This window comes from Vipera berus (assembly GCF_964194415.1).
Source record: "Vipera berus genome assembly, chromosome: 1".
Taxonomy (NCBI): Eukaryota; Metazoa; Chordata; class Lepidosauria; order Squamata; family Viperidae; genus Vipera; species Vipera berus.
Window position 1 is genome coordinate 1,406,727 of NC_138202.1, and position 26,399 is coordinate 1,433,125.

Here is a 26,399-nt window from a genome sequence, read left to right on the forward strand (position 1 = left end):
CCAGGCTTTCCTGTCCTCTGCCATCTTCTGGAGTCCATTTAAGCTCACGCCTACTGCTTCAGTGACTCCATCCAGCCACCTCATTCTCTGTCGTCCCCTTCTTCTATTGCCCTCAATCTTTCCCAGCATTAGGCTCTTCTCCAGTGAGTCCTTCCTCCTCATTAGGTGGCCAAAGTATTTGAGTTTTAGCTTCAGGATCTGGCCTTCTAAAGAGCAGTCAGGGTTGATCTCCTCTAGCACTGACCGGTTTGATCGCCTTGCAGTCCAAGGGACTCGCAGGAGTCTTCTCCAGCACCAGAGTTCAAAGGCCTCAATTCTTTTGCGCTCAGCCTTTCTTATGGTCCAACTTTCACTGCCATACATTGCAACTGGGAAGACCATAGCCTTGACTATACGCACTTTTGTTGACAGGGTGATGTCTCTGCTTTTTAGTGTGCTGTCTAGATTTGCCATGGCTTTCCTCCCGAGGAGCAAGCGTCTTTTAATTTCTTGACTACAGTCCCCATCTGCAGTGATCTTGGAGCCCAGGAAAATAAAATCTGTCACTACCTCCATTTCTTCCCCATCTATTTGCCAGGAATTGAGAGGGCTGGATGCCATGATCTTGGTTTTCTTAATGTTTAGTTTCAACCCAACTTTTGCACTCTCCTTCTTCACTCGCAACAAGAGACTCTTCAGTTCCTCTTCACTTTCTGCCATTAGAGTGGTATCATCTGCATATCTTAGGTTGTTGATATTTCTTCCAGCAATCTTAATTCCAACTTTTGATTCATCTAGCCCTGCCTTTCTCATGATGTGCTCTGCATATAAGTTAAATAGGCAAGGCGACAGTATACAGCCTTGCCGGACTCCTTTCCCAATTTGGAACCAATCAGTGGTTCCGTGTCCAGTTCTCACTGTTGCTTCTTGGCCCGCATATAGGTTTCTCAAGAGACAAATAAGATGTTCTGGTACTCCCATCTCTTTAAGAACTTGCCACAGTTTGTTATGATCCACACAATCAAAGGCTTTAGCATAGTCAATGAAGCAGAAGTAGATGTTTTTCTGGAACTCTCTAGCTTTCTCCATGATCCAGCGTATGTTGGCTATTTGATCTCTAGTTCCTCTGCCTCTTCGAAATCCTGCCTGTACTTCTGGTAGTTCTCGATCCACATACTGCTGGAGTCTAGCTTGTAGGATTTTAAGCATAACTTTACTAGCATGAGAAATGAGTGCAGTGGTGCGATAGTTTGAACATTCTTTGGCACTGCCTTTCTTTGGAATTGGAATGTAAACTGATCTTTTCCAATCCTGTGGCCACTGTTGAGTTTTCCAAATTTGCTGGCAAATTGAGTGTAGCACTTTTACTGCATCATCTTTTAAGATTTTGAATAGCTCAGCTGGAATACTGTCACCTCCACTAGCTTTGTTGTTGCTCAGCTTTTCTAAGGCCCACTTCACTTCACATTCTAGGATGTCTGGCTCGAGGTCAGTGACCACCTCATTGTGATTATCAGGGACGTTAAGCTCATTCTTGTATAGTTCTTCTGTGTAATTTTGCCATCTCTTCTTAATCTCTTCTGCCTCTGTTAGGTCCCTGCCATTTTGGTCCTTTATCATGCCCATTTTTGCATTGAACGTTCCCTTCATCTCTCCAATTTTCTTGAAAAGATCTCTGGTCCTCCCTATCCTATTGTTTTCTTCTATTTCTTTGCACTGTTCATTTAAGAAGGCATTCTTATCTCTTCTAGCTATTCTCTGGAATTCTGCATTCAATTGGGCGTATCTTTCTTTTTCTCCCTTGCCTTTTGCTTCCCTCCTTTCCTCAGCTATTTGCAAAGCTTCCTCAGACAGCCATTTTGCTTTCTTGCATTTCTTTTTCTTTGGGATGGTTTTGGTTGCTACCTCTTGTACAATGTTGCGAACTTCTGTCCATAGTTCTTCAGGCACCCTGTCTATCAGATCTAATTCCTTAAATCTATTTGTCACCTCTACTGTATATTCAACGGGGATATGATTTAATTCATACCTGACTGGCCTGGTGCTTTTCCCTACTTTCTTCAGTTTAAGCCTAAACTTTGCAACAAGAAGCTCATGGTCTGAGCCACAGTCAGCTCCTGGTCTTGTTTTTACTGACTGTATAGAGCTTCTCCATCTTTGGCTGCAGAGCATATAGTCAATCTGATTTCTGTGTTGACCGTCTGGTGATGTCCATGTGTAGAGCCGTCTCTTGGGTTGTTGGAAAAGAGTGTTTGCTATGACCATCGTATTCTCTTGACAAAATTCTATCAGCCTGTGCCCTGCTTCATTTTGTACTCCAAGGCCAAACTTGCCTGTTATTCCAGTTATCTTTTGGCTTCCTACTTTAGCATTCCAATCCCCCATTATGATAAGGACATCATTTTTGGGTGTTAGTTCTATAAGGTGCTGTAGGGCTTCATAGAACCGGTCAATTTCATCCTCTTGCACGCTAGATCCGCACATTCCTCCTCGATCAGATCATGGATGAGGGGAGCTTTGTTAACTACGGATCTAGCGTTAAAATAGACCAACCTGAGCTCAGGGACCTGATCACCCTCATCCCCGGGTAAGAGGGTGCTAACCGGAGGGTCGGAGCGCGCCACCGCTCGGAGATAGCGGGGGCGCAATCCCGGGTGTTGATATGGCCCTCCGCGCAAGCACCTGCTGCCATTCCCTATCGCCGTGGGGATTTGAAGCCCCACCCCCACATTCCCAGAACCAGCAGCCACCTCCCCCGACCCCGTCCCGTCAGGACCCCTAACAGGTCCAGACTGAGTGCCGGTTAAAGATTCCCTCCCTACCCCCCTATCCCGCCCCCTCCCTAACCTTTTAAAATAACCGGCTAAAAATTTTATCAGGGGCCTCTTAGCACGTCTCAACTCGAGGCCCCTATCTAAGCCCAGCCACCTCTCGGAGTTCCAGTGCTTGGACTCGTCATTAAGGGGAGTATGGAAACAGGCGGAAGGTCGCGCCCAGGAGGCAGAAACCCCCCTAAGGGCATTGATGACTTCGGGTCACAATCGGAGATTTCCTGCCATCTGTTATAAATGGATTTGTGCTGGATCCTCCAGACATCTTGTAAGCGTTCCTTTAAACCATCCTCTTGCTTCCAACTTGTGAAATAGTTTCACTGAGGTCGATGGATCGTTAAGGTACTTCCAAGTGAAAAGGCATCACGCAGAGATGCAATCATATGAAGCTTTATTCATCGTTAGATTAGATAGAAAGAAAGCAAGCTAGCATAGCATAACTGGAACATAACTGAACAAAGACTAGAAGCTAGGAAAAGAACCTTAAGACAAAGAGCAGCCCCTCGTGCAGAGGTATTTATGGGGGGTCTTGGTCCCTCCCTGACCATAAAACACTCTGCCAATGGGGTCTGAGACCCTTGGCTCATCAGTGGAAGCAAAGAAGCCTCTTTGCTCCCATCTGATGACCTTTTTGGGGAACTGCCATGGCTGGCACTAAACATCTGACAATCCAAATATATTTTGTTCTTCACGCTGTTTCCATCGTCCCTTAAAATATTAACAGGATCCAGAGTAGTCTGAGAATCTCCACTAGGTAATTGACAGTCAAGCTGAAACTAAATTAATCAACTAAAATCAGCAAACTTCCTCAAACCCCTAAATAAGCTACCCAGGCCCAATCCACATATCAAAAGATATGGTCTGCAAACGCAGAGTTAATTAAGTTAGGTCTCCCAGAGGGACTGCATGTTCACAAGAATAAAGTTTGTCGCTGTACCCCATTTCTCTGCAGCGGTCCCTAAAGGCAAACTCTGTGCTTTTAGGAATAAATATTTCTTCTTTCCTCACAGCTGCCTGGATCCCATTTTTTATTATTATTATTCTTGCGTAGCCCCGGCTTGAATGGCAACCCCAAATTATTCTTCCGACAGAACTTTCCTGGCTCTGAGCCAGCCTGCTGCATCCTCCTTTTTTGCCCCCAGAAGGCCTAGTTCTCCCCCCCCTCCCCAAATCCTCCTAGGCATTAAAAATGGTGCACAATACAATTCAGTTATTCAACTACGCGGAAAAAAAAGTTGGGTGAGCAGCAAGGGTATTGCTGGGGCATTGAAGGGGGAAGCAGGGTGCACTTTTGTAAGCTTGTTGAGCTTGGAAACGGCCATGTCTTTGTGGCAGCCATGTTGTGAGTGTGCCCACGACATCCCTTCAGAGTCCCCATGGTATCTGCCTGACTAGGAAGGTTGCAACCCTCTGATTGAATTGCTCCAGCTAACCGGCATTTTGCGGGTGATACCGAAGGAGCTTGACAGGGTATTTCCTGTGTGGTTGTCAACCGAGAGGAAGGCCTTGTCAAGACGGATTCGCCCTTTTCACCCAAATTTTCTGCCTCGCTGGTAGCTTGACAGAAAAACAGTAGAGATTGTGGAATGGAATGCAGAGGTGGGAGGGATGGTATCTAGGCCAAGGGTCCCCAACCTGTGGGCCTCAGCCCATTACTGGGCCATGGCCTGCTGGCCACCGGGCCACAGAACAGGCTGGCCAGTACATGCACTCACCCCCACTCATGCGAGTGCCTCCGCTACGCAAACAGGGCGCCACGTGGCAAAAACAGGGCGCTACTAGCACACGTGTCAAGTTTCCGACGTATGGGCTTTTCAGGTGACTCTGAGGCATGGTTTAACTTAAAAGCCCTTTATTAGCCTAATACACCGGCAAATGCTTGCTCGAAGGAAGCTGGAATCTGAAATCTCTGCCCCCTTGCACAATATATTAAAACACAATTCTCCACCTTTCTAATTTTGTCATTAATCACATTCTCCAATTAATTGAAAGAATCAGTTTCCCTTCTGTTAGAAAAACCCGCCAAGTTCTTATCTTCTTTAATTTCAGATGGCCTTGAAGGTACAATCCTCCTCTTCCCCCCTCCCAGCCTTAACTCAATCTCTTAAAGCAATACACAAGTTTAACATATGAAATAGCTGCTTCTTCATCTCTTGTCAAGCAAGAACATTCGATGTTAGCAGCGTTGACAGCGCGCGTGTAAAATGCTTCCTCCTCCCTTTCCCTCCTGTCCGCTGAGAAAGGTTGGAGACTTCTGATCTAGGCCAGGGGTCCCCAACTGGTACCTGGCAGCAGCATGGCAGCAACCGGTCCACACAAACAAGCAAAGCCCCATCCGTGGGATGCAGGCAGAACACAAAACCACACACTCTCAGTCCATGGAAAAAACTTTCTCCACAGAACCGGTCCCTGGTGCCGAAAAGGTTGGGGACCTCTGATCTAGGCAACCGAGGAGGCATCTTTTGAGACCTTGCCAAGATCACTATGGCAGGTGCTCGATGGAGCAGTGGACTGTTTCCATAACAAAAAGCAGTATTACTATTGGACAATGTGAACACCCGGTGGGTGAGGGCGAGGGAATCTATTGTTTAATTAAGCAAGCCTTCGAGCGGGAAAACTAGAGCTGGTTTCACTTCTTCTGTGCCAATGTAAATTTTCAGCAAAGTATTATATTCCTGGTAAAATTATGTCCCAGGAGTTTCTTTTTTCTGGAAATGCCAGCTGGAGAGACGACAGGCCTGACCATGCCTCGTTTTTTCCCTTCCAGATGTGGACGAATGCGCCGACAATGTCAACCTCTGTGAGAATGGGCAGTGTCTCAACGCCCCCGGGGGCTACCGGTGTGAGTGCGAAATGGGCTTCAACCCAACTGATGACAGCAAGGCTTGCCAAGGTGAGCTGATTTAGGAACTGGACTTAGGATAAGAAGAATGGTTGCAGGAATTGGGTCTTAGGGGATGAGACAGAGTTGCACAAAAGGCCAGCGAAGTTGCTGCTAGTGTTTAGAGGTTTATGTGTGTGAAATACCACTTTACAAGGCCTTGGTAAGGCCACCCGTGGAATACCTGCATCCAGTTTTGGTCACCACGATGCAAAAAAGATGTTGAGACTTTGGAAAGAGTGCAGAGAAGAGCAACAAAGATGATCAGGGGACTGGAGGCTAAAACATATAAGGAACGGTTGCTGGAATTAGGTATGTCTAGTTTAATGAAGAGAAGGACTAAGGGCGACATGATAGCAGTCTTCCAGTATCTCAGGGGCTGCCCCAAAGTGTAGGGGGTCAACTTATTCTCCAAAGCACCTGAAGGCAGGACAAGAAGCAATGGGTGGAAACTCATCAAGGAGAGAAGCAATCTGGAACTAAGGAGAAATTTCCTGATAGTCAGAACAATTAAGCAGTAGAACAACCTGCCTCCAGAAGCTGTGAATGCTCCAACACTGGAGGTCTTTAAGAAGAGTTTGGAGAACCATTTGTCTGAAATGGGATAGGGTCTCCTGCCTGAGCAGGGGATTGGACTAGATGACCTCTAAGGTCCCTTCCTAATTCTGTTATCTTGTTAAACCTCTCAAAAGCTGGAGCCAGGGCGTTGATGGGCCTGGGAATCCGACCTGGGACCACATTTGAACTGGCAACAAATCAGCCAGGGACAAGTCAGCCCAGATTTTTTTAAGCAGTTCAGGGCGGAGAATGTTGAGGTTAAAATGTGCTGTGTCTCCTTGCAGACATTGATGAATGCACCTTCCAAAACATCTGCGTTTTCGGCACCTGCCAGAATCTTCCCGGGATGTTCCGCTGTGCCTGTGACGATGGATACGAGCTGGACAGGAGCGGCGGCAACTGCACAGGTGAGCAGGGGAGACCCATCGTGCCTCCAGGTGGTCCTATTCACTGGGCGGCTTTCCGAAGTTGCTGCTGAAAAAAGGTGACTTATGTCTGGGTCTTTGCACTTAAGAACTATCGCAGCATCCGCATGGTCACCTGATCAAGTGGCATGTATTTATGACGGTTGATTGGTTGATTGATTGATATGGTCTAGGACAGGGGCAGGCAACCTCGGCTCTTTTACGACTTGTGGACATCAACTCCCAGAATTCCTGAGCCAGCCATGCTGAGGAGAAAGGGAGAGGTTTCCATGCTGAGCCATGCTGGCTCAGGAATTCTGGGAGTTGAAGTCCACGAGTTGTAGAAGAGCCAAGGTTGCCTACCCCTGGTCTAGGTTCTCCTGCTTGAGCAGGGGGCTGGACTAGAAGACCTCCAAGGTCCCTTCCGGCTCTATTCAGATTGTTTGTTTGTTTGTTTGATTGATTGATTGAAATGGTCTAGGATCTCCTACTTGAGCAGGGGGCTGGACTAAAAGACCTCCAAGGGTCCCTTCCATCTTTATTCTAATTGAACCAAAGCTCCAGACCCAGGCCGGGGGAGGGGGCAGTAATCCCTCCCCTCCCACCCCCGATGTCCCTGGGTGGGCTCAGCTCTTCCTCTCTGCCAAGTCCTCCATCCAACCTTGCTTGCAAATCCACAAGCCAAGGAGAGGGCCATCGCAGTGTGGCTGGCACCTGTGGTTCGGCAGTGTCTTCCGCCGAGGACGGGACACCATCTGCAATTCCCACACCGCATTTAACTCCTTTCCCATCTAACTCTCTCCCGACAGACATCAACGAGTGTGCCGATCCGGTGAATTGCATCAACGGGCTTTGCGTCAACACGCCGGGCAGCTACCTCTGCAACTGTCCTCAGGACTTTGAGCTGAACCCTACCGGAGTGGGGTGTGTCGGTAAGGAGGATCCATCCCCACAGGGTCTGTGGGGGGGGGTGTTTCCCAGGTGCGGTGTTTTCCTGATACTATTTATTTATTAAATTTATCTGCCACCTGTCGCTTATCGCGCTGAAAAGCAACTCTGGGCAGTTTCCTGTTAAAGTCATAAATATTAACAATGTTAAAGAGCCGTGGTGGCGCCACGGTGGTTAGGATGCAGCACCACAGCCTAATTCTACCCACCGTCAGCAGTTAGATCCTCTACCCAGCTCAAGATTGACTCAGCCTTCTGTCCTTCCGAGGTCGGTAAAAGGAGGACTCAGATTGTTTGGGGCAAATAGGCTGACTTTGTAAACCGCTCAGTTGTTGTTGTTGTTAGTTGCGAAGTCGTGTCCGACCCATCACGACCCTATGGACAACGTTCCTCCAGGCCTTCCTGTCCTCTACCATCTTCTGGAGTCCATTTAAGCTCACGCCTCCTGCTTCAGTGACTCCATCCAGCCACCTCATTCTCTGTCGTCCCCTTCTTCTCTTGCCCTCAACCTTTCCCAGCATTAGGCTCTTCTCCAGTGAGTCCTTCCTTCTCATTAGGTGGCCAAAGGATTTGAGTTTTAGCTTCAGGATCTGGCCTTCTAAAGAGCAGTCAGGGTTGATCTCCTCTAGGACTGACCGGTTTGATCGCCTTGCAGGCCAAGGGACTCGCAGGAGTCTTCTCCAGCACCAGAGTTCAAAGGCTCAGAGAGGGCTGCAAACCACTGTGAAGCGGTATATAAGTGCTAATTGTTAAACACAGAAATTTTTAAAAAGCGAAATATAAGAACACATCCAGGTTGTTTTTTTTCCTGGATGTTGGCTCCAGGACCGCTTCGGATGGCTTCTAAAATGGGCCTTGCTAAAGGAGGACCAAGCTGGCCCAACGCCTTGAACTACAAATTCCATAGTCCCCAGCCCCACATTGAAAAGCCCAAGCTTGGAGTAGAAACCGTTGTCAAACAGAGTCCTCATTTCCATGCGATTCGGTTCTTCCTCTTGTTTCTCCAAGCCATAGTCAAGATTTGCAGGCCTCACTGATCCTTTTTAAATGATTGTTATTCATTGGGTTAATTATATGGTTTCTAATAATTATAATTACAATTCTTTCTATTCCTGGAGCAGAAAAGAGTCTGCCAGTTAGTGAGTCGGTCATCCTAGCCCACTGTTTCTCCACCTTGGCCACTTTAAGATCCGTGGACCTCGATTCCCAGAATCCCGTCTGGCTGGGGAATTCTGGGAGTTGCAGTCCATCAAACCTAAAACAGGTTGGCTGGGGAATTCTGGGAACTGAAGTCCACCATCTTGAAGTGACTAAGGTTGAGAAACACTGTGCTAGCAGACGACATGATGGCTGCTGCATTGGAGGAATAAAAAAGAATACACCCCCTTGGAAAGGCAGAATTTGTCGACATGTGTTGGATACACAACTTATATTTTTTTATTTTAATTCCATTTATATCCCGCCCTTCTCCGAAGACTCAGGGCGGCTTACAAGCTTAGCAGTAGCCTTCATTCTATGTATATGCCTGCTTATTAGGGCTTTCACACACACACACCCAAGCGGCATTATTACAAAGTCAGCTTAATTGCCCCCAACAATCTGGGTCCTCATTTTACCTACCTCGGAAGGATGGAAGGCTGAGTCAACCTTGAGTCAACCTTGAGCCTGACTCTCAGACGCATCTTGTGCCTAAAGAACCCCACCCAACTAGAGATGGGAAGTTCTGGAAAAAAAAATGGAAAAATTGGGGTGGGGGTGGGGAAACAGAGAGGTTTTTTTTCTGGGTTTTGTTTCCTTTTTTCCCAAAGCCGTTTGGGGAAAAAACGGGGGGAAAACCTGATTTTTTTCCCCAAGTTTTTTCCCCAGGCCTTCCTATCTCTACAGCCCCAAGGCCATCGTGCTCTTCCCGGTGCAGTTCTTTTTTCCCCCTTCATTCTCCTTCTGTCTCCATCCCTCTCTCCTTCCTATCCAGACACCCGAGTGGGGAACTGTTTCCTGGACACGCAAGACCGCGGCGATGGCGGCATCTCGTGCAGCGCGGAAATCGGCGTGGGGGTCACCCGGGCCTCTTGCTGCTGCTCCTTGGGCCGGGCCTGGGGCAACCCTTGCGAACTCTGCCCAGCTGCCAACACCAGTGAGTAGGGCAGCCATGCTCGTTTGACTGGCATCTGCCAGAATTTGGCTTGTGCCGTGGATTAATTAAGGAGTGGAGCGGCTTGCCCTCCGGTTGCAGGTGCTTCATCACGGGTAGAGACTGGGACAGCCACTTGCCTGACATGGGATGGGCAGTGGGTTGGACTAGAAGGCCTCCCAGGGTCCCTTCCAGCTCTATTCTGATGGACGGATTGATTTCCTGTGGGTGGTTGGCAGGCCTAACGTAGCCGCACAACACAACAGAAGTGACACTTTAGAACTTCAAAACAAAATCGCAACAAACCTGTCAGAGCCGTGAGGACATAATCCGTCAGTATCCCCTCTGACCTGGTCAGACCATGCCCTGGTGTCCTTGAATAACAGAATAGCAGAGTTGGAAGGGACCTTGGAGGTCCTCTAGTCCCACCCCCTGCTCCAGCAGGAGACTCTTACAGAACCATAGAAGAACAAGAGTTGGAAGGGACCTTGGAGGTCTTCTAGTCCAACCCTGTGCTCAAGTAGGAGAGCCTGTACCACGCTGGAGAAACAGTTACCCAGTCTCCTCTTAATGGCCTCCAGTGATGGAGCATCCAGAACGTCTGAAGGCAAGTCACTCCACTGAATAATTGTTCCCACTGTCGGAAAACCTCTCCATAATTCTAGGTTGTCTATGGAGATTCTCAGTCATCCAGGTCATACTTATCCCAAAGATGCTTTTTCGGGAGGCAACCAGACGTTCTTAGTTTTTTCTTTGAAGATGTTTCATTTCTCATTCCAGAAGCTTCTTCAGTTCTGACTGGACAGTGGGGAAGGGAAGGATTTATACTCCTTGTAGACAGCTGGTCATTTGCCTCCTTTTAGAGGGTCGCTGAGGCCACCTGGAGGCTCATCTGTGTCCTCAGGGAAAGCTGTTTAGAAAAATAGTATTTTTCAACCTTGGCCACTTTAAGAAGGGTGGACTTCAACTCCCAGAATTCCCCAGCCAGCAAGGCTGGCTGGGGAATTCTGGGAGTTGAAGTCCTCCCGTCTTAAAGTGGCCAAGGTTGAAATAAAGACGCCTAAAACTTCTAAAAGGGACGCGGTGGCTCAGTGGGTTAGGACGCTGAGCTTGTCGATCAGAAGGTCGGCAGTTTGGCGGGTCGAATCCCGAGTGCCGCATAGCAGAGTGAGCGCCTGTTACTCGTCCCAGCTTCTGCCAACCTAGCAGTTCGAAAGCACGTAAAAAATGCAAGTAGAAAAATAGGGACCGCTCCGGTGGGAAGGTAACAGCGTTCCGTGCGCCTCTGGTGTCCAGTCATGCCGGCCACATGACCACGGAGACATCCTCGGACAAGCGCTGGCTCTTTGGCTTTGAAACGGAGATGAGCACCGGCCCCTAGAGTCGGAAACGACTAGCACGCACGTGCGGGGGAACCTTTACCTTTACCTTTACCTTTAAAACTTCTAAACTCTGTCTAGAATTCACTTCTCACCCTACAGCCGAATACAAGACCCTCTGTCCGGGCGGCGAAGGCTTCCGGCCCAATCCCATCACGGTCATTTTGGAAGGTAAGTCCATGGGTCACTTGGGGGGGGAGGGGGGGCTGAAGTCTCAAGCAACCTAGCGTGTCACAATTTTGTAACCCCCCCCCAAAAAAATGTGATGGGACATGTGTGGAAAACATGAGAGCATTGCCAAAATCCTTGGGCTTTGCTGCTCATTTGTTTGAGTGAGCCCACAGGGAACAGTTGCTGTACTATAATCTTTAAAGATTCCTCTGATATATGAAGCAAAATTGAATTATTAAAAGCAAAGGAAAAAAAAATGATCTCTTGGGCCTGCCTGAATTTAGAGATCCTCTGAAACTCAGCTCCGGAGAGTATCTTTGGATGCCCAAAACCTTGCATATTTTTTTAAAAAAAAACGCATCCTGTTACCGATTACAGCCCTGGGAAAATTCCCTGGCTTTAAAAAGAACATTCAAAGGGCATCGTTTTTATTGGGACAATAACCTGTGGGCAGAGGCATCAGATCTGAGCTAAACAGAGGCCAAAAAAAAAAGCAGTTTTGGCCGCAGGGTAAAGCAAAATATTGGATTGGATTGATTCAGGCTGATCCTTTAATCAGGAGTTTGGCAGGAGGTGCTGCAATTCATTTGTAATTCTGGTGCTGGTCCTTCAAGCTGCTCTCCAGAAAAGCTTAAAATTTTGCCTGGAAGGTTTTAGAGAATGAGAATCTGTGAACGAGCCGTGGAGATCTTCTCCTCCAGCGAAGGCAAACATGCTTTAGTTTAGGTGCTGGTCTAGGAACCCAGGAGACATTGAATTCTAGTCCTGCCTTAGGCATGAAAGCTGGCTGGGTGACTTGGGGCCAATCACCAGGAGACAAGTGAGTTCTAGTCCTGCCTTAGGCACGAAAGCTGGCTGGGTGACTTGGGGCCAATCACCAGGAGACAAGTGAGTTCTAGTCCTGCCTTAGGCACGAAAGCTGGCTGGGTGACTTGGGGCCAAACACCAAGAGACAAGTGAGTTCTAGTCCTGCCTTAGGCACGAAAGCTGGCTGGGTGACTTGGGGCCAATCACCAGGAGACAAGTGAGTTCTAGTCCTACTTTAGGCACGAATGCTGGCTGGGTGACTTGGGGCCAATCACCAGGAGACAAGTGAGTTCTAGTCCTGCCTTAGGCACGAAAGCTGGCTGGGTGACTTGGGGCCAATCACCAGGAGACAAGTGAGTTCTAGTCCTGCCTTAGGCACGAAAGCTGGCTGGGTGACTTGGGGCCAATCACCAGGAGACAAGTGAGTTCTAGTCCTGCCTTAGGCACGAAAGCTGGCTGGGTGACTTGGGGCCAAACACCAAGAGACAAGTGAGTTCTAGTCCTGCCTTAGGCACGAAAGCTGGCTGGGTGACTTGGGGCCAATCACCCGGAGACGGTGAGTTCTAGTCCTACTTTAGGCACGAATGCTGGGTGAGTGACTTTGTTTGCCCCAATCACCAGGATATAGTGAGTTCTAGTCCCACCTTAAACATAAAAGCTGGCTGGGTGACTTTGGACCAATCACCAGGACACGGTGAATTATAGTTCTGCTTTAGGCAGGAAATCTGTCTGGGTGATTTGGGTCCAATCACTCTCTCAGCCCGACCCACTTTGCAGGGTTGTTGTTTCCCCCTGTTTGCAAGGGGAAAAGAGGAGGAAGGAGCATTATGTATGTTCGCTGCCTTATGATATTTACAAACAATAACAAAGGCAGGGTAAACTTCAAATAAATAATAACAACAATAATATAATAATAACAATATTTATTTCACATATCCTGTTGGACTTGATCTGTAAAAAAAAAATCTAACTGACTACGGTGAACTATAAATACATAATTCTAGGTTTGTGTCTTTGCATGACTTTTTCCTCGGCCATCCCACTGGTGGCTTTGGAGGGGGAGAGAGACCCATCCTCCACTCCCCCCCCCAAGAAGTGCCATGGCTCCTTGATCTTCCTCTTCCTCTCTCACAGACATAGACGAATGCCAGGAACTGCCAGGCCTGTGCCAGGGGGGCAACTGCATCAATACCTTTGGGAGCTTCCAGTGCGAGTGCCCGCCAGGTTATTACCTGAACGAGGACACCCGTATTTGCGAAGGTGGGTCTACGGGGGGTGGCAGGCAGGTGGGTGAGCTTTGGGGAAGGGGGTGGTGTGCCCTGGCACCCTTGGCCAAATCAAGGTGTGGCATGGAAGAGGAATCAATATATATATATATTCACTTAGAGTAGGGTCTCCCAGCCTGATCAAGATGGGTGGACTTCAACTCCCAGAGTTCCCTAGCCAGCATGGTCAGCTGAGGAATTCTGGGAGTTGAGGTCCACCAGTCAGCTCCTGCTTCTGCCCCCCCCCTCCACCCTTCTGAAACCAGCCCCTTCAGTGTCTTAGCTTATTTTTTTTTCTGCATTTGTAAAATGCTGGCTGGGGGATTCTGGGAGTTGAAGTCCACAGGCTTTAAAGTGTCTTTGGCAGCTTCTAAAATGATTGGCAGGGTTTGTTAGCCCTGCGAGGTAGGCCAGCCAGGAAGCACAGCCTGGATCACTAGCTCTATCTTTATAGTAACCTTATATTAACAGAATCTTTCTCTCCCCCCACCCCTTTTACTTTCTGGAAAACTAGGGGTGGGGTCTCTTTTGAGTCACTTCCTACACCCTCCTTTCCACCTGCACCCTGTTATAGCTTTTATGTCTGGGCGGGGGGGCCCTCCCTCCTGTCTCCTGAGGTCATTTCCCCAGTAAGGATCCATCCCCTCGACAGATCTGAAACACTCATCCTGGCACTGCTGACCGACTGACCTGGCTCTGGCCCCTATTCCCACAACCTTTTGTTTTCCCCTCCAGACATCGACGAGTGCTCTGCTCACATCGGCATCTGCGGGCCAGGGACCTGTTACAACACACTTGGCAACTACACTTGCGTTTGTCCCCCGGAGTACATGCAAGTCAACGGAGGGAACAACTGTATGGGTACGAACGGCCCTGCAGAGTGGGCTCAGAGGGAGGGGAGGGGCAAATGGGGTGAGGGAGCAACCAGCCCCAGTCTCCTAGGATGGGCTGATGCCCTTCCAGGTAACTCAGCTGAAAATGTAGGATGAGGCTAACCTAATTTAGCTATCAAAAGATAGACTACCCTTAGCTTTGGAGGTTCCACGTCAAACAGAGAAAAGAAGATAATTCTGTGGTTTGGGTGTGGGGGTTTTTTTCCGTTTCAAAACAGACTTTTTAAATAGGATCTCAAAGGGAACATGATCCATCTAGCCATCTTCTGGCTTCCAGTGGTGGTCAGCCCAAGCAGCTTTAGCAGGACTCTAAGTTGGACACGAAGGCCATCACACCTCAGAGGCTGATTGCCACGTCCTCATCCCATAATTCAAATCCAGAGTTGAGATAGATAGGGAGGGAGGGAGGGAGGGAGGGAGGGAGGGATAGATAGATAGATAGATAGATAGATAGATAGATAGATAGATAGATAGATAGATAGATGAGAGGGGGGAAGGATGGATGGATGAATAGAGAGAGAGATAATAGTGATAGTAATAGAGAGATTAGATGGGAGAAAAGGATGGATGGATAGAGAAAGGAATAGAGAGAGATGAGAGACGGAAAGATGGATGGGTAGATAGAGAAAAAGAGGGATAGATAGATAGACAGACAGACAGATAGATAGATAGATAGATAGATAGATAGATAGATAGATAGATAGAAGAGAGAGAGAGAGATGATAGGCATATGGTAGATATAGGCAGAGAGAACATAGAGATAGGAACACAGAGAGGGAGAAGCAGGTCTTAAAACATCCCGGCCACTTCCCAAACAGACCGGACTCTCCCAAATGGAGGAGGGCCAGCGGCATCTCTCCGTCACAGCCACCCTTGGTGGGGGGGGGCGTCCCGTGGCTGGGGGCGGGGCCTCTGGGCCAGCTGAGGTTCCCTGGCTCCCTTCCTTTCAGACATGCGGAAGAGCCTCTGCTACCGCAACTACAACGGCACCTGCGAGGGCGAGCTTTCCTTCAACATGACCAAGAAAATGTGCTGCTGCTCCTACAACATCGGCAAAGCCTGGAACAAGCCCTGCGAGCCCTGCCCCACGCCGGCCAGCTGTGAGTGGCCCCTCGGCCGCCTCTCCCCTGCGGCCCTTCCGCCAGTGGCCGTTAATCGAGCCCACGGCCGTTAAGCAAACAGCGGGTTCGCTACCCGAGCCCCACTGTTCGCCAAGGGGAGCTCTGGCAAAACAACATCATTAAATCGCGGTCCGGTGGCCGTGGGACTCTCTGCCAATGGCCACGAAGGCAGGCCCGTGGCCGAGGAGCACCCGGAATGTGGTCACGTGGCCGGGTGGGGTGGGGGGGGGTGTCAGAGCTTTGGAACGGGGTTGTAAGTACTTTTTGGTCAACATAACCTCACTGCTCACTGGTTGAAAGCCAAGGAGTCCCTGTAGTTTTTCAAGCAGAGCAGCTGCGATGTGGCCTGTGCTAAACCCGAGTTCTGGGGTCCCTGGTGCCCTCTGAGCTGGGTAGTTTTCTGGCAGACGTTTCTTTACCAAAGTAGGGGACATCATCAGTCCTACTAGGGAGTGCAATTTGCAGGGAGGAGGAGGAGGAGGAGGAGGAGGAGGAGGAGGAGGAGGAGGAGGAGGAGGACTGGGACTCTGGGGTCTCTGGTGCCCTCTGAGCTGGGTAGTTTTCTGGCAGACATTGCTATACCAAGCTAGGTAACATCATCAGTCCTACTAAGAAGTGTAATTTGCAGAGAGGAGGAGGAGGAGGAAGACGAGGACGACGACTTTGGGCCCTTAGTGCTCTCTGAGCTTGGTAGTTTTCCTGCAGTCTAGGTAACATTATCAGTGCTAGAAGGGAGTGACTTTTGCTCTCTGTGTATATTCCAGTAGCTTTCCCAGTCGTTGTTGGTGAGAGCGTTCTTGGACTGTCCTCGGTTAGCCTGTTTACTGTTAGCTTGTTTAGGCGGTCCTTGATTGGGGTATCGTCTGCTTCTGGACGATCAGCCTAATGTTAATCCTAGTGTTAATCCCTACCTACAGTTATCTGCGCGTTGATTGCTGGCAAGGAGGCGCTTTGGTCTTTTTGTTCCCTCTGGGCTTTCTCTTTTGAATGCTGTGTAGATGTTGTTTATCTCTGCGTGCCTGTTGATGGCCGATTTGATGATGGCTGATGCTTGTCGGCAAGAAAACCAGCCAGCTCAGAGAGCACCAAGGACACCACAGTTCAACCCCAAGCTACGGATATTCTGTTCTATCTACACCCGAGTTGCTCAGTGCCTGAGGTCTTGCAAGGAGATGCCTTCATAGCAGCATGACCGAGTCTTTCTTTTCTAGCTGAATACCAGATTCTGTGCGGCAACCAGGCGCCCGGCTTCATCATTGACATCCACACAGGGAAACCAATTGGTGAGCGTCCCCCAAACTCTGCGTGACCCACAACTAACACCTTTGCATGGAGGGCGATGTTTTGTGTCGGTGCTTCAATCCAACCAAAATACTACCAATTGTAAACTAAGAAGAGTTTATAAGAAAAACGAAACTTAGTTTGTACTTTTCACTTCCCCCCCCAGATTTTCTTTTTTAAGATGAATGATTGATGTGTTAAACAAAAGACTATTTAAAAAAGAAAGTGAAAAGAATCCTAAAAGCAATAGAAATAAGAACACAAGTCATAAAGCAATCGGAAATATTAAGATATTTAAATTTAGTAGCCGGAGCAGTGGGATGTGTGCAGTGAGCCAGAACACACAGTTATGGTTGACTAGTTGGAGAGTGAGGCAATCTGTGCTATGATTGGTTACTGTGGATTTGGAGGGGGAGGGGGAGTTTCCCTGTTTTCCCGCCTTTTTCTTCTGTGTGCTCTGTGTGTGATTTACCTCACGATTTACCTCATAATGATGATGTGCCTGACTGTCTTATTTACTGCATTTTATATACTGTAAATATAGATGTAAAATATATTTATTTATATCAAAACTAAAAATTTGTGTCAGCGTCTCTGATTCCATTTGGACACCAGCTGTGCAATTCTCTGACAGGAAAGCAATAAAACAACCAATAAATCATCAAAAATGTTTGAATCCCACACTATTCTTTGCAAAATTCAGTTGATCCGATGGTTCCCACAGTTAAATGTGTGTGTGTGTGTTTTCCTCATGTTCAGCCTTACGTCACACCCATCTCCACCCCTTGAAAAGGAAGCTGGGGGTGGTGGTTCTGTCCAATTGGTCCCGCCCTCTTCTGCCCCTCCCTCTCTCTGAGCAGATATCGACGAATGCAGCGAGATTCCAGCCATTTGCACCAACGGCGTCTGCATCAACCAGATTGGCAGCTTCCGCTGCGAGTGTCCCATCGGCTTCAGCTACAACAATATCTTGCTGATCTGTGAAGGTCAGAATCGGGGCTGGCATTTAAGGGGGGGGGAGCTTTGCACCTCCAAAGGGAAATATGACAAACTGGTGAACGGATTGGGCCAGAGGTGATGCAGGAAGAAGGAACAACTGGGGAGATCCAGCTGCACCTGCCATGAATATCATTTAATTTCTTTCTAAATACAGTCCTCACTTAACGACAGTCATTGGGACCAACATTGTTGTTAAGTGGTAGGGTTGAAAAGAGCGATGTCATGTGATTGCTCCAACTTGACGACAGCAATTGCCTCAGTTCTGGTTGAGGTCGTTCAGTGACGTCCATGCAGTCTTTATGCACATGAAGATCACCCTTTGTGATTTCCCGCTGGCTTCCCCATTGACTTGCATGGGGGAAGCAGGCAGGGAAGGTTACTGCTGGTGATCATGTGACCGAGGGACATTTGATGGCAGCAACTAGAGGTAGTCCTTGACTTACAGCCAGAATTGAACCCAGGATTTCTGTTGCTAAGTGAGACAGTTGTTAAGGGAGTTGCGCCTGATTTTACAACCTTTCTTGCCACAGTTGTGAAGTGAATCACTACAGTTGTTAAGTTACTAAAGCGGTAGTGAAGTGAATCTGGCTTCCCTATTGACTTTGCTTGTCAGAAGGTCACATGACCCTGGGACACTGCAACCATCATAAATACGAGTCAGTTGCCAAGTGTCAGAATTTTGATCATGTCACCACGGGGACGCCGCAGCGGTTGTAAGTGTGAAAAGCAGCCATGTCACTTTTTTCAGTGCTGTCGTAACTTTGAAGGGTCACTAAATAAAGTGTTGCAAGTCAGGAACCACCTATGTTGTAGGTCTCCTCATTTAGTGCCATCGTAACTCCGAACGGTCACAAAATGATTGGTTGCTAAACAAGGACTACCTGTGGATTTCATGGATCCAGTTTTCAGGATAGGGGTGTCAATCAAAGCCCCCTCCCTCTTCTCCCCCCACCCCCGGGTTCCCCTCCCTCCTCCAACATGGATGATGGGCAAAAGATAAAATGTGATGTCTTGTCCCTATTGTGGTACAGAGAAGACACAACGGAAAAGATGCAGTTTTCAATATACAGATAGTCCTTGACTTACGTGCCCAGTGGAGCCCCAAATTTATGTCGCTAAGTGAGAAATTTGCTAAGCGGGTTTTATCCCGTTCTACAATTTTTTTCTTGCCCCATTTGTTAAGTGAAGCACTGCGGTTGTTAAATTAGTAACACGGTTGTTAAGCAAATCTTCCTTTCCGTGGACTTTGCTTGGCTGAAGGTCGCAAAAGGGGATCATATAACCTTGGGACACTGCGACCGTCATAAATCTGAGTCACTTGTCAAGCATCCAAATTTTGATTACATGACCACGGGGATGCCATAACAGTCGTAAAGCGTGAAAAACGATCGCAAGTCTCTTTTTCCCCTGCCGTTGTATACTTGAACGGTCACTTGGAAAGCCGAGGATTATCTGTGTAGAAGAAGCCGTGAGGGGACAGGTGTCCAAAGCAAAATGAGTGGGACATTTTTCCTTTTTCCTCCCCCTGACATTTTCCCCTCTCTTCTTCACTCTCCCGGCAGACATTGATGAATGCAGCGGAGGGGAAAATCTCTGCCAACGAAATGCCGATTGCTTAAATATCCCCGGCAGTTATCGGTGCGAATGCTCTTCGGGATACAAGTTGTCGCCGAGCGGAGCCTGCGTGGGTAAGGCCAGTTCAAACCCTAAGTTTAAGATGGTGAAGGGGAAGCAAACGATTCTGATCTTTTCGGTAACGATACAACCACAATTAGGGCCAGAATTTCCGTTGAGTCGCACCCAATTTTGAAACCTTTATCACCAGAGAATCAGTGCTGCTGTGACTTGAATCACATAGTCTTTAAAGCAGGGGTAGGCAACCTTGGCTCTTTTATGACTCGTGGACTTCCACTCCCAGAATTCCTGAGCCAGCCATGCTGAGGGGAAAGGGAGAGGTTTCCAAGCTGAGCCGTGCTGGCTCAGGAATTCTGGGAGTGGAAGTCCACGAGTCATAAAAGAGCCAAGGTTTCCTACCCCTGCTTTAAACGAATCCCGCTTCCCCCATTGACTCTGCTTGTCGGGAGGCGGATGCCAAGGGTCCAAATTTTGATTGTGTGAGCACCGGGATGCCGCAACAGTCATAAACACAAGGACTGGACAGGAGTTGCTTTTTCAGGGCTGTTCTAACTTTGAACAGTTGCTAAGCAAATGGTTGTAAGTTGACAACTACCTATGTTCTGTGTTTCTCAACCTTGGCCACTTGTGTGGACTTCAACTCCCAGAATTCCCCAGCCAGCATTTAGATGTATGGGCTTCAAATCCCAAAATTCCTCAGAATTCCTCGAGTCAAAGTCCACACATCTTCAAGTAACCAAGGTTGAGAAAAACTGCTTAATTTGCACACCGGGAAGAAGAAAATGTGGGCCACACTTTCTAAGAGCCAGAGCATCGCACTGTGCTTTGGTCTAAGGTAGTGGTGACAAACTAGGGCACACGTGCCAGTGGCGGCATGCAGAGCCCTCTCTGTGGGCACACGCACTGTCGCCCCAGCCCTGCCTCCCGCTGCGGCCCCCTCCTCACTAACAGACTCCTGGAGGAGAATCACCCCTGTGCGCGGCCCGTGTGGAGCAGCGCAGCCAAGGATATGGCAGACTCCGCCCTCGCGCCCCATCACGCGCAGAAGACATAGCGGGTGCGGGCGGAGGGCATCACCGCCATGGCGCTGCTGGGGGGTCAGCCAGGCGACCTGCTTGGTAGGCCGTGGAAGCGATAGGTGGCCCTGCGAGCGGGGCAGGGGGTGGAGCAGGGGCAGGTGAGTTGGGGCGGGTATGGCGGGTGGCGGGGCGGGGCGGGGCAGATTTGGGGCACTCGGTTTGCCATCACTGGTCTAAGCCTAATCAGTCTCAGATTTGGGCTCGTCCTTCTTCCCGGCTTTTCTCCCTTCAAGCTAATTTCCTACGTTGCATTGTGTTGCAGGCCGCAACGAGTGCCAAGAAATCCCCAACGTCTGCAGCCACGGGGATTGCGTGGACACGGAAGGGAGTTACCTTTGCATCTGCTTCAATGGGTTCAAAGCCACGGGGGACCTGACCATGTGCATGGGTGAGTGTCGTGGTTCCGACAGAACCTCGAGGCATTGTTTTCCTTAAAGAATCTTTATTTGGGTAACACAGCATCGGCACGTACATGGTCGATGCCAAAATCTGAATTCTCCTCCCCTGAACACATAGCATCTAGCGCAAATCCCTCCTCTAATTAACAGTCATAAATCACATTCTCCTATTAATTTGAAATGCAGGCTTATCGTCTCTTCTTTCAAGAAACCTTGATTCTCAATGACTGCAATATTGTTGTGTCTAACTCCCATACACATTCCTCCTCCTCCTCCCCCCCCCAGTATCATCTAATTCTAACTCTAAGAGTAAAACAAAGTGTAAGGAAAATGGCTGCATCTCCATATGTTGTCAAAGCAAGAACATCTGATGTTAGCAGCGTTGACAGGTGAGTATCGCAGGGATTCAACATCCTTGCAGCACGCCAACCCTGCAGAGACATCACCTTATTTCCTAAAACCTCCCGTGATAGACCTGGTTTGCTAGTTCACCAGTTGTTGTGGTGCATCCTGTGTGTGACCTCGGGCCCTCATCATCCTGCACGAGTTGTCACTGGGGACTTTACCTTTTGGGAATTTCCACAGCGCATTCATCACCTTGAGGGAAAGCGGGGCGTAATCACTGCACCGCGACAAAATCAAGAAATATCACAAACACACTTCCCTTGGGGAGCCTGTATGGCGACAGGAAAGCATAGAACCCTAAGGCTGAAAGGGACCTCAGAGGTCTTCTAGTCCAACCCCCCTGCTCAAGACAGACGACCTTATTCCATTCTGGACAAATGGCTGTCCAGTCTATTTTTGAAAACCTTCAGCAAGGTTTTCAAACCCAACATTATGACTTATAATGTTTTAATTTTTTTTAACAATAATGTTTTATCACCATCTTTACTATAATAATGTTAGAAGAAGTGTACGTCAAGCACCTTTATCTATTCTTGGATGAATGGTTGATTTATTGCCCTGTACACCGCCCTGAGTCCTTCGGGAGAAGGGCGGTATAAAAATCTAATAAATATAAATATAAATATAAACATTATATGGTGGCTTTTTAAAATGGGCCGACATTGGCCTACTTCACAGGGTTGTTGTTGTAAAGGTGGACGCAAAGCTGTCTCTGTGAAGTGTTACACTGGTAATAATAACCACAGTAATAATAATGGCGCATTGGTTAATACAGGGGTGGGGAATGATGGCCCCCTTGTGACTTGTGGACTTCAACTCCCAGAATTCCTGAGCCAGCATGGCTCAGGAATTCTGGGAGTTGAAGTCCACAAGTCATTAAAGGGGGCCATCTTTCCCCACCTCTGAGCTAATGAGACGTGAAGCTGTAAATTTCATAAATCAATAATAATGTCTCCGTCTTATCCTCATGCGGCCTTTTCCTCGTACGCCCGGCAGACATTGATGAGTGTGACCGCCAGCCCTGTGGGAACGGCACGTGCAAGAACACGGTGGGCTCCTACAACTGCCTCTGCTTCCCAGGCTTTGAGCTGACCCACAACAACGACTGCATGGGTAAGGGGGCTGCCGGGCCAGGAGGAGGGGTCGGCTGAGCCTCCAGTAACAGTGATGCTGATCCCCCTCCCCCCCACATCCCACCCTGCTCTCCCGACAGATATCAACGAGTGCTCCTCCCTGGCCGGGCAGGTTTGCCGCAACGGACAATGCATCAACAACGTGGGCTCTTTCCGTTGCTTGTGCCAGGAGGGCTACGACCACACGCCGGACGGCAAGAATTGCATCGGTGGGTACCTGTCAGAGTCCTTAGGGGGAGTCGACGGGGCCAGTGTGTCCTCCCCTCTCCTCTCTTGTTTTAAAGACACAGCCCTCCGCCCTGGGTTCGTATTTCTTCTTCCTAAAAAGGTAGAGTTGGAAGGGGCCCCAAAGGTCATCTAGTCCAACCCCCTGCAATCTGCAGGGCAAGCCAGTTCAACCTTCCAAACAGATACGGCTATTAAAAAACCTCCGGAGAGGTTCACCTGTTCCCCCTCTGCCTTCGTTGCCCTTCACAATCTGGTCTGGTTTGCCTACATCTTTTTCACCCAGATCTAATCCACTTAACGGGGCAGTCCTCGACTTACGACTATGTATTTAGCGGCGACAACGCTGAAAAATGGGACTCGCAACCAGTCGTACTTAGAAAATCTGCAGGGTTCCTGGGGGGGGGGGGTGTCGCATGATGGCAAATGACAATCTTTCCAGCCAACCTCTGACAAGCGATGGAGAAGCCAGCGGGGAAGCTTGCAAACACAATCCCATGATGTGTCGCTTAACGACCACATCAATTAACGATGGATTTTCTGGTTCCGGATGTGGTCATAAGTCTTATCTGTACTGTGCTCAGATGAGGCTAATCAAGTATAAATATTTCTTCCCGTCATTGGGGGAAAAGTTCGGTCTAGTATTAAGGCATTGGACTAATCGTGTTGGCCTTTTTTGCAGCAGCTTCACAACTGAAGGCTTGCTTGGTTCACACACACACACACACACACATACACAGAGAGAGAGAGAGAGAGAGGAGTTCCTAATTTTTCTGTCAACTGGATAGCTGGGGTGGAAAGAACTCCTGTTGTTGGGATCCCTCTAATACAGGTAGTCCTCGGCTTACAACATTCGTTTAGTGACCATTCAAGGTTACAATAGCACTGAAAAAAGGGACAATGACCATTTTCACGCTTACAACCATGTTTGCATCCTTGGGGTCACGTGATCAATAGAAGGACGCTTGGCAATCGGCTCACACTGATGACGGTCACAGCATCCCGGGGGTCGCGTAATCCCCTTTTGCGACCTTATGATGAGCAAAGTCACTGGGGAAGCCATTTTCGCCTCACAACGCTGCTACTAACTTAACAACTGCAGAGATTAACTTAACAATTGTGGCAAGAAAGGTCATAAAACGAGGCAAAGCTGACTGAACCACTGTCCCTGTCAGGTCCCCAGATCCTTATTATCCTGCTTCATTGTGGCCATGAGTTGAGGACTACCTGCGTAAAGCTTGAGGGCTAGATTTCCAAAGGTGTGGCCAGTGTCTCCTACAGCCACGCAACGTCGGGAACCCTCCCGGCTGTGGGGAAGATGACGTGGGGTTTTCTTCCGTGCAGACATCAACGAGTGCGTCAGCCTGCCGGGGACCTGCTCCCCGGGAACGTGCCACAATTTGGAAGGCTCTTTCCGTTGCATCTGCCCTCCCGGCTACGAAGTGCAGAACGACAACTGTATCGGTAAAAAGCACGGCGCATAACAGACAAACGCGCACAGACAGACTTTCCGCGGCTGGCTCCTGGGGCAGGGGGTGGTGTGTACGGGCCCCTTGTGGCTTTGATCCCTCAGTGGTGCTTCAGGGAATAGGGTCCTCCCTGGGGAAGGGGTCAAAAAAGTCAAGATGGCGGCCAACCCCACGCTATTTAAGCCCTGTTCCTTTTGTTGTTGTTTTTTTAATGTTCATTGATACTTGGGGGAGGAGAGAATCTTCCTGTCCTCCCAGCTGTAAAACTGCCTGCAGTCTGAATTTGGGGTGCTGGAAACAGGGGAGCAGCCTGTGCTAGCGCTGCGAGTGATCCATCTCGGTGGGTTGCAGACATCAACGAGTGCGAGGAAGACCCCAACATCTGTCTCTTTGGCACCTGCACCAACACACCTGGCACCTTTCAGTGTATCTGCCCGCCTGGCTTTGTCCTGTCTGACAACGGACGGCGCTGCTTTGGTGAGTTTGCCAGCCACGCGCGGTCAGAATCCCTGGGAGTGGGGGAGGCACCACCTGTCCCCTTTCTCTGGATGTTGGACCACATCTCCCATCATCCCAGGCTAAACCTTTCCCCTTTGGGGAAGCTCAGACAGTCTGCCGTCCTGCCCGTTGGAAAATTATCTCAGGGCTGTCGGTTTATTTACGGAGAGTACGGCAGCGGTCCCCAACCCTCCCGGCTGCGTGGACGCATGTGCACAACCTAATCCCACGCGTGTACAAGTGGAGCTTTGCGTGCTCTCCTGCCACTTGCATGGCCCATTTTCTAATGCTCCCCGGACCGGGACCGGTGCACGGACTGGGCCTCGGGAACCCCTGGCATATGGCGCGCAGCACATGGATACCGGGAACAAAATTATGTAGACGGAGCAGATAATACTAAGGTGCATGCACGATGGAAAAATGTAGACGCTTTTGTACTGCTTGAGGAATTGAAGAAATTATATGCAAGTTATAGGTTACATACATTGATTCATAAGAATAGAATAAGCTTAATATCGAAGCAATTGATCCAGTTAAGCACACGGTATTTGTTAGTTGGAGAAAATCTGCTTTTCCTACTGGATAAGATCACTGTGTGATTCAGTGCCCGACAAGGAGCAGAATAACAGAATAACAGAGTCGGAAGGGACCTTGGAGATCATCTAGCCCAACCCCCTGCTCAAGCAGGAGACCCTATGCCATTTCGGACAAAGGGCCGAATGCTTCCACCATTGAAACAGGCACTCTTGGCAGATGCCAGGCCAAGGGTGTTCCGGGTACTGGTGTTGGGGGTAGACTTCTCCTAGCGGTGGAGTCTCCACCGACGACGCCATTGCTATCGGCGGGCCAGGGATCCCGGAGCCAGGGACCCACCCGCTCCCAGGCAGATGCCTGCAGGTCTTCCCCGTTTCCTGACCTCTGTACCCCCCCCAACCTTTGCAGACACCCGCCAGAGTTTCTGCTTCACCCGCTTCGACAACGGCAAGTGCTCGGTGCCCAAAGCCTTCAACACCACCAAGGCCCGGTGCTGTTGCAGCAAGATGCCAGGCGAGGGCTGGGGAGACCCCTGTGAGCTTTGCCCCCAGGAAGGCAACGGTAGGAGACGGACAGTGGGGGAGGCAGGGGGAAGGGGAAGGAAATTGAGGGGGGTCTTCCTCCACAAATGGAAGCTGTCTCAACCACTGCTTCGATTTCTTCAACTTTGGACATGTGGGCCTGGAGGACTCTGTGTGTGTGTGTGTGTGTGAGAGAGAGAGAGAGAGACAGACAGACAGACAGACAGACAGACAGACAGACAGAGGCAGAGAGAGAGAGAGTTTTTTTTAAAAAAAGCTTAAATGGGTGTATTGTTCCTTTTATTTATTCATTCCTTTACTTTTGCTCTGTTTATATGGGTTGACACGGCTTCTAAGCTGCCCAGCATCCTGCCAATGAGATGGGCGTTACAAGGAGTCCTCGACTTACGGCAGTCGAGCCCCAAAATTTCCGCTGCTAAGCCAGACTGCAGTCAAGTGGATTTTGCCCCGTTTCCCGACTTTTCTTGCCCCGGTTGATAAGGGAATCACGGCGACGGTTCAGGTAGTCACACGGTCCTGAAACAAATCCGGTCGCCCCACTGACTTTGCTGATCAGAAGGGTCGCGAAAGGGCCTGACCCCGGGACGCTGCGGCCATCATAAATACGAGCCAGTGGCAAAAGGTCTGGATTTTGCATCACCTGACCCTGGGGATGCTGCAGCGGTCGTAAGTGTGTAAACGGTCGTAAGTCAATTTTTCCAGTGCTGTTGTAACTTTGAACAGCCACCCAGCAAATAGTGCCTACGTTCTTCTTCTTTTTGTTCCAGAGTCCTGTCTGGATGTTTTATAAGTCGCGGCGAAAAATAAATGCAGCTAATCCTTGATTTACATAC

At 49.1% G+C, this 26,399-nt stretch overlaps 2 protein-coding genes across 2 annotated transcripts in view; both read left to right on the forward strand.

Moving 5' to 3' along the window:
* The window catches only part of FBN3 (fibrillin 3), a gene marked incomplete at both ends in the record, with an annotated part of 201,276 nt that overhangs the window by 146,365 nt on the left and 28,512 nt on the right, over positions 1-26,399 (forward strand). The window contains 17 exons of the mRNA XM_081314809.1: positions 5,578-5,703; positions 6,534-6,656; positions 7,463-7,585; positions 9,574-9,735; positions 11,214-11,282; positions 13,224-13,349; positions 14,090-14,215; positions 15,198-15,347; positions 16,580-16,651; positions 17,510-17,635; positions 19,211-19,336; positions 20,625-20,750; positions 22,162-22,278; positions 22,379-22,507; positions 23,868-23,987; positions 24,344-24,469; positions 25,433-25,585. Coding sequence (XP_081170935.1) covers positions 5,578-5,703; positions 6,534-6,656; positions 7,463-7,585; positions 9,574-9,735; positions 11,214-11,282; positions 13,224-13,349; positions 14,090-14,215; positions 15,198-15,347; positions 16,580-16,651; positions 17,510-17,635; positions 19,211-19,336; positions 20,625-20,750; positions 22,162-22,278; positions 22,379-22,507; positions 23,868-23,987; positions 24,344-24,469; positions 25,433-25,585 — 2,100 coding nt within the window. The remainder of the gene's footprint in view (positions 1-5,577; positions 5,704-6,533; positions 6,657-7,462; positions 7,586-9,573; positions 9,736-11,213; positions 11,283-13,223; positions 13,350-14,089; positions 14,216-15,197; positions 15,348-16,579; positions 16,652-17,509; positions 17,636-19,210; positions 19,337-20,624; positions 20,751-22,161; positions 22,279-22,378; positions 22,508-23,867; positions 23,988-24,343; positions 24,470-25,432; positions 25,586-26,399) is intronic.
* LOC308677033 (nicotinamide riboside kinase 2-like) overlaps positions 1-26,399 on the forward strand; it is an 828,951-nt gene that overhangs the window by 17,805 nt on the left and 784,747 nt on the right. The window lies entirely within an intron of this gene.